The sequence below is a fragment of the Nicotiana sylvestris genome, chromosome 10 (genome assembly GCF_000393655.2).
Source record: "Nicotiana sylvestris chromosome 10, ASM39365v2, whole genome shotgun sequence".
NCBI classification, from domain to species: Eukaryota; Viridiplantae; Streptophyta; class Magnoliopsida; order Solanales; family Solanaceae; genus Nicotiana; species Nicotiana sylvestris.
The window spans coordinates 1519771-1527940 of NC_091066.1; the positions used below are offsets into that span (position 1 = coordinate 1519771).

At 34.6% G+C, this 8170-nt stretch overlaps 1 protein-coding gene across 2 annotated transcripts; it reads right to left on the minus strand.

Moving 5' to 3' along the window:
• Positions 1-1022: 1022 nt before the first annotated feature.
• LOC104221094 (E3 ubiquitin-protein ligase SINAT2-like) lies at positions 1023-6816 on the minus strand. 2 transcript variants are annotated; one of them, XM_009772081.2, is made up of 4 exons: positions 6545-6816; positions 5564-5829; positions 3480-3863; positions 1023-1713 (listed from the first exon to the last, which is right to left on the minus strand). In XM_009772081.2, the coding sequence occupies exons 2-4, from the start codon at positions 5786-5788 to the stop codon at positions 1390-1392; spliced, it is 933 nt and encodes a 310-aa protein (XP_009770383.1). In that variant the 5' UTR covers positions 5789-5829; positions 6545-6816; the 3' UTR covers positions 1023-1389. The 2 variants fall into 2 exon arrangements, with proteins under 2 accessions (XP_009770383.1, XP_070016537.1); XM_070160436.1 differs by lacking the exon at positions 6545-6816 and adding an exon at positions 5926-6497.
• Between the last annotated feature and the right edge of the window lie 1354 nt (positions 6817-8170).

Consider the following 8170-nt stretch of genomic DNA (forward strand, 5'->3'; position numbering starts at 1 on the left):
GAAGAAAGAAAATAAGAAAAAAAGAAGAAGAAGAAAGTGGAAGTAGTGTCTGAAGTTTGCTCAAATCGGGTATACATTAAAAAATTTAAGAGAAAGCAACGGCCGATGGAATTGGAGAAATTGGGATCAGAGAGAATGTAGGTGATGTGGGTGAGAAAATTTTGAGATTGAGCATTGTGTTTTCGGGGAATGTAGGAAGAGAATGACATGTATCAAAGTAGAGAGAGAAAGAAAATAATGTAACTGAATAATGTATATAGTAGCTTAGAGGTAAGAGTTAAGCAAAATTAGATATTTTGCTATAAACATTAAAATGTATCTACAAAATATAATTTTTTTAAATGTTATTTATCTAAAATAAATAAGGTGTTAACCTTTGCTATAGGAGGTAAAAATTCCTTAATTAATATTGTAATTGGCTAGATTAACCTTAATTTGTTCATTGGAAAATTCAATGCAACTTTGGAAAAAAAGAAGTTAATTCTTTCTTGATATTTGAAAAAATCTAATATTGTGGACAACAAAAAAAGGTAAAACGGTCACTTAAAATGAACAGAAGAGAGTAATAAATTCTTTCTAACATTCCAAAATATTATTTTGCTTCGAAAGAGTCAATATAAGATTTTAAATTAGCAGAAACAGAATATTCTTGCAATTTAAACATGCTCTCGTAAGAGCTTAGGTACATACATAGACAGTATATAAAAGTTGAGGCATGGTATAAGCCAACAATTATACTCATAAGATATTCTATTTGTTGTAGACTTCAACATATCATAAAAAACTTAAATATTTGGCAAGTTGACTTAGACTTCCTTTTTCCTTTTTAAAATTCTTCATTTTTTGAATTATTTATTAGAGCCTAATTGAGCCGAGAGTCTACCGGAAACAACCTTTCTACTTTCTCAATGTAGGGTTAAAGGACTGCGTACACACTAACCTCCCCAATTAATTTCTAAGTAAAGGATTGAAGTGATTGGTTCAACCAGCCAGAATCATGCCTTAAAAACTAAGACTAATAGTTGACAAAGAAATAAAAGATTATATATAGGTAAACAATGTTCTATATAAGTCACTTGATTCTGATTACAAAGATTGTCAAAAAAGCCTAAATGCCTCATAATATTAGATATACAACCAGCATTGACAGAATGCTTGGACAACAGTTGAACTGACTACATTCAACAGAAATTGATTGAGCTAAAAACCTGAACCTATACAGAACCATCTACAACCTACATATTTTTACAAGAAATGCAAAAAATAAGCCACCAGCTAATCAGGGATAACTAACTATACTCGTGGCCTCGAGGACGAAATCTACTGTGCTATTTGATGACACGGCGTGAAATTGATGCTAACTCTGAGGAAGAAGACCGTATTTATATCTTACAATGGTTCTCTCCAAATGCGCCCGGCTACCTTCAGCTTTAGCTCCTTCCTGTCTCCACCAGAAAAGAAGAGTGCCATGCTCCTTTGAATGAGCAGCCCGTCTAAACTGTCTCGGACAGTTTTATGACTATCACGGATGCTCCTAGGAACTCCTTGCCATATTAACTTTCTGCCAAATCCACCTACTTCAAGACTATAACTAAACTTTTTCGCATCATCATCATCACCCATAAAACGAAGGAATGCCATGTATACTGGTGCCACTCCGACATTGAAAGCCTCAAAGTGCAAGCAGAACTGGTGACCAAAACAGTTGAATACCTACTCCACATAATATAGCAAAAGAAATATTACTTAAAATGATCAATGTATTAGATAGTGGTTTTCTCCTAGTAAATAACAAGTTAAAGAACTTCCTGTCTTAGAGCAGAGTGCTAAATATTACTAACAAATAAGCAAAAGAACAGAGTTCATTTTTATTTCTCTGCCTTCCTTTTCAATCCAAAAAGAAGATAGGCTGGTTGTAAAAGTAGAAGCAATTTAAGCCACTTAGAGTAACTATAATGAGAGAATATGATGAGGAATGATGATACCAAGCGAGAACCAAAATGCAATATTACTTCTTCAATTTAAGGGAGAGACATAAATTTCAGAAAATTAGTTAATGGCACAATTTAGTCATTGTTCCTTGAGCTGAGGGTCTATCGGAAACAACCTCTCTACCTTCTCAAGGTAGGGGTAAGGTTTGTATACACACTACCCTCCTCAGACCCCACCGGTGGGATTGTATACTGGGTTTGTTGTTGTTGTAGTTTAATGGCACAACTTCTCCTCCTGTATTTAATAGGAGTTCCACGACATAACTACTATTTCATCAAAATCCCCTTTTCAAAAATACCTGTAAAGTTTTTATGGAAAAATACCGAGCTTTACCAAGGCTAAGCATGTAATTTAAATCTGTGATGTTATTCTTGACTTTCTAGTTTTTATGATCCCCTCCAGTCAGACTATATCATGTTACAGTAGGACCTTCTTTGTTCTTTCTTTCCGTTTAAATGCAATATAATATCAAAAGAGTTAGCCGAAGAACAGTGCCAAGATTTTAAGGAAAACCCAGTATTGACAGAGAAGAGCCACAATTCTGTGTCCTTCCATGGAAAATGCTTCAGTATTTCAACCTATTACTGCCTTCAACTAGAAGGAGATTTGACTTGGTCGTTTCTTTCAGTCTAGATTTTCCTGGATGGTTCACAGGATTCCTAACATTGTATTTCAATGTTGACTTCAAAGGGTCTGTGAATCTTACCAGTATTTTCAGTTCAAGATTCCTCTTTCTTGAAACTCTATTAACTTTGGGTTGTCGGAACTCGAAACAGGTGGATAAATAAACTGCATGTTTGTACTTCCTTTCTTTCCAGGGCAGGTCTCTTTACCTTGGTTGTGTCTGTTTTTGGCTTTTTGACTACTACTTAAAGTTGAACTTATCATAACCATACGCAAAAACTCACATTTCTGGTTAATTCCTGATGATACCACAATTAGAATTGGTAGGGTATAAACTGAGGTGATCTGACCAAAATACTGGTCTCTTGGTTTGAAATTGGTGGGACAATCCTCTCTGTGAAAGGAGCTTCCAATCAAGGAGATAAGAATGCCAAGAAGAGTTTGGGTGAGTGTTCACCTTAAAACATTTTGATTAATATATTCCACGGACATTATCATCAGACTGCAAAGATGCACCGACTATCGTTCTTATTGTCTACTTGAGACGTGACAGAGTTGCACATCCGCAGTAGGAAAAGAGCTTTAACAACTTAACTCTATCAACCCTCATGTAATGCATTTTATCCAAGTACATTTCATTTCCTGGAGTTAAAACAAAATTCCTTATTACTTAGTTTGATGTCTGCTTTGAGCCTTGAATTGTTAATATGGTATGTAATTCATGAAGTTCTGCAGTTCTATCTTGAAGAAGGCGTGAAAAAACTAGCAAACAGTTACTATAGAGCACCATCAAGTTGTGCAATGAATTATGAGTAAACTTATCCTCTTGGCCTCTCTAAACTTAGGAGAGAGAGAGAACTCACAGTCAACATCCACGTAGCATTCTCAACATCTTGAGGATTAGCTTTGACATAACGATGGTTGAAGGTACAGCCGTCGTGCATATCAACCTTGTGATCGTTTTTGAGGTGTGCAACAAGGGACTGAATATCACCAGTAACAGTGCATTCAGATCCCGCATAAGGGCAGTTGTATGGACGAAACCTGCAGTTCTGCTCATGCCGAAGCCTACTATGATAAGCGAATATATCTTGACAGCCAAAGATTTGGTATCGGCATGGCAATTCCAGTGACTCTGCAATTTTCTCCAATGCTAGACATCTTATGTTTCCAAGCTCATGGCGGCAAATTGGGCATACATGGACTTTTGTCTTGCACTTCAGGCATAACGTATGACCATTTGGACACTTCACACACGGAAGATGTAACAAATTCAGTAGAAACTCAAATTAATCAAAGGCCAAAAAGATTATGACAACTCAAATAAAGTGAGAGAAATACTATTAGATTACTGGATAGAGCTCTTTTTAATTTAACAACAAATGCTCTTTATCTCCAAAATGTGCATGTACTACATTCCAGCTTTGGTTATATCCAAAATATTACCCAATTTACAGAAAGTGAACCCTTTCCTTTTGATTAATGATTGAAATTCTCCCGGATACAAGCAGTGTAGTGTATTAAAAAATAGAGAATCTGCTACAAAATATAAATTTCTACAAATGACACCGATCTTCTATACAAACTGTAACTTCATGGGTGCACCAAAAATAACTAGGAATGAGAGACTATTTCTCAAATACATGGAGTCGTTTGAATAAACGTAATGTAAAAACCAAGTTAGCTCACATTTTGGTATTGTCTCAAGGACAACTTTCAACTATATTAGCTCCCTTATACACTTCTATTTTTTCTTTTATCTAACAACACAACAACATACCCATCCCACACTGTGGGGTTTGGGGAGGGTAGTGTGTACGCAGACCTTACCCCTACCTTGTGAGGATAGAGAGGTTGTTCCAATAAACCCTCGGCCCAGGAAAGCATAAGCACCACATTAATGAAAATATAGATAAGGGACAATACCAAAAAGCCATTTAAAAGCAGAATAAAAACAACAAGATAGTAAGGTGTTCAACAATGAAAGAAAACAACGGTTAGTCATAAAAACCTACTACCAACAGAAAGCGAGGTTGTAAAAACTATATTAGCTCACACTTCTACATTTCTCAAGGCCAACTTTTCTACTTTTCTTTCCTGAATAAACACAAAAATATTTTATTTTGGCATCTTCTATACCATATAAAATGAAGCACAATATCAGCTCTCATCACATAATTTCTTCAACACATATCGAGCAAGTCTAAACTCTAAAGTGTGCATCAGGTATGTATTGTTTATAGTCTATAACTTGATATGTTTAAGCTGATGCAATTATGCAAACCAGAATCCCTCTTGGATTTTGACAGTTAGAAGATAGAACATGCATTGAGAAGCAGAAAACTTTCACCAATAAATCCTATTCAAAGAAAAGCTCAAACACCAAGGAAGAGCACTGCAGAACTTGAATTTTATGTCCCAATGACTTGAAAGCTATTCAAAAATAGCCAATGCTCATTGGGAAGAAACATAACACTTCACATGTTCAGTTTGTCAAACTAGAGGAGGCAGAGACATTTCTGGAAAAATTGCATTATCACCTAAATGCCCCACCGGCAGTTTTCTATGTATTTTGTGGACATCAATCAAAACTAGTGTTACTGTACTAATATATTAAGCTGGTGTAGTAGAGTGTTTTCGTTAGGGCCACCTTCCAATAGCATCATTACATGAAACAGAAGCCTATTTCTTTTAGCTTACACCTCAGAAATCTCAGTGCCAAAGTAAGCAGAAAATAAAATCTATTCAGGCTTAAATATCTATTAGGTCACGGGGTTTCTAAATCCATCACATTTGAATTTGGATTCTTGTCCAATTTCAAGCTCAATTTTACTAATCAATGCCTTGTGCCCCCCCCCCCTCTCCCCCCTCTGGCGTGCATATTAAGAATCTCGAATCACTTTATTTGCAAATGTGGCATTCCAAAATAAGCTACATGAGAACCAACCTGATGAATTGGAGGGTACATTAGATTCATACAAACAGGGCATTCGAGTAGCTCATGGACAGCTGTATTAGATCTTGTTCCATGATTCCCACCAATAATATTAACAGCTGTGGATTTTCTAAAAGGGGAGCTTTTGGGTTCAGCATTTTCAGGTGCAATACCATAATCAGCATACACGTTATGGGAATCACCAATAACCTGGTAACTACTACCTCCGGGAGCCATGTATTAAACTGCAAAGCCGCGGACAAATGTATATCCTAGTCCTGCCAAAGCAAGTGGGAACATAACTTAGTATTGTATATAAGGAGAGAAATAGGAAATCTCTTTCCTTTTCAACATCACACTGGAAAAGGTGGTACAAGAATCTTAAAAAGGGCAGCCCGATGCATCCAACATTCACACAGCGTTCGGGGAAGGGCCCACACCCGTTATAATCAGTAGCTGATTACACGGCTCAACCCATGACTCTCAAAAACAATTTCCTCCACAAGAAGCAAATTCTCCTGGACAACACATTGTTCACAAACTTTTGATGGGACAGAAATGAAAAAACATAAAATATAAGCCACATCTGGAAATGCTCACCTACTAAGCACACAAAAATTCCCACAAATATGAGAAACAGAAAAAAAAAATCAACTTTTTCTTTTCTGAAATCAACCTTTGTAGACACAGACCAAGACAAACAATCCAAGATCCAAACTTTTTTACTTTATTAGTTGTCTGAAGGAGAAAAGATTGAATCTTTGCCCAAAATATTTCCTTTTCCTACTTTTTCCTCAAATTCTCATATTTTCAAACAATTCCATAACAGCAAAAGCTTCCCAGAAATGCAAAATGAAATTGATCAAAATTCAAAATCAAATGCTACATAAAATCAATACCATCAACAACCAACAAAATTTGAGCTTCTATAGAGGAACAAATCAAAGCCAAAATATCAACAAAAAAAAGATAATGAAAGAGAGCAAAACTAACCAAGAAAAGCAAGACCCAGATGAGAAAAAAATGCTTGAATAATCAACCCATTTGGATAGCACCATTCAGCTACGTTAAAAATTTGAGCTTTTAATGAGGAATTCAAAAAGGTCAAAAGTTAAAGAAAAGAGAGCAAAAATGACCAAGAAAAGGAAGACCCAGATAAGATTTTGTAGCAAAAAAGACCTTGGATTAATCAACTCATTTCAAAGTAGCCAATAATTTGGGTCGTTATTAGATTCATCAAGAATCAAGACAAAGCACAAAACAAAAAAACTAGGATAGAGTAAAAACACATCCCTTTATATAAAAAATAGTTAATTCTATTATAATTTTCATAAGTTATGTTTACTGTGACATGAAAGAAATAAAACAATAACAATAATAATTATGTCTTAGTCTCAAATAAATTAAGACACGCTACATTAATCCTCACTAATTTTGTTATTATACCTTACTTTATTTAAATTCATCGTATGCAATATTATGCACATACAAACAAAAATATTAAAGCTATATATTTACTAAATGTAAATAAATATGAAATAATATTTTAATAAATTCATTAATATACGAATTACTATCTTTTAATCTTTTTACTTCAATTTTTCAAGTGTTTTAAAGGATTATTGTTAATTTAATCACAATTTATATAATAAGGAATTAAATATAATAGATATTTATTATTTTTTTAATAATCTCTCGTAACCTATTTTTTTTGGCCCGTTTAAAAAAGAATGAGTCCTTTCTAAATTTGGAAATAATTTAGTTTAAACTTATAATTTTACTCTTAACGAGAAGCTTTTATAACCACGCAAATACCTTGACCCCCTTTTTGACTTGTTTAAGACCACAAATTCTAATTTTTTTTATTTTTTCTTAAATTTCATGTCCAGTTAAACAGGTTCGCATAAATTGGAACGGAGGGAGTAATAAATAGACATGAATGTGTACAAAACTTTCGACCAAATAAATCTTTACTGACGGTCTCCTTTATCCTTTTTGAGCCGAGGGTCTCCTGAAAACAGCTTCTTTACCCTTCGGGGTAGGGGTAAGGTCTGCGTACATATTACCCTCCCAAATCTCACTTGTGGGATTATACTTTGTTGTTGTTATTGTTGTTGTTGTTGCCGGTCTCCTTGATTTACGTGATAGATGTTTTTAAGCAGGCCATAACAATAAAGAATAATTAAATTATATTATCCAAATCTAGTGACACAACAGTCAAAGATGTGTGAAGGGTCACAATCAACCATATCGATAATGGAATCATAATTGACATAATTACTTTAGCCTTTTGGTTTGTTTCAAATGTGTATCAGGCGGTGCACATGTGTGCAAGAAAGGGGAAAATTTTTCTAGCACAAATGTAACGCAGTGATCATGAAGTTGTTTACTCGTAAAATAATACAGGTGAACTTGTTCCGTAGTTTATAAATAAGCGAATCGATTTAATCTAAAAATAATAAATAAATTAGATTAAACATAAGACTTAGCGCAAAAATAAAAAGAAATGACAAATCTGGCTCCGGGAGCAATGCCTCCGAGGGCAAAAATACCAGCAATACAAAGCGGAAAGTAAAGTTATATTATTTAGCTTGAGAATAGAATGTGGCATAAGTTTTT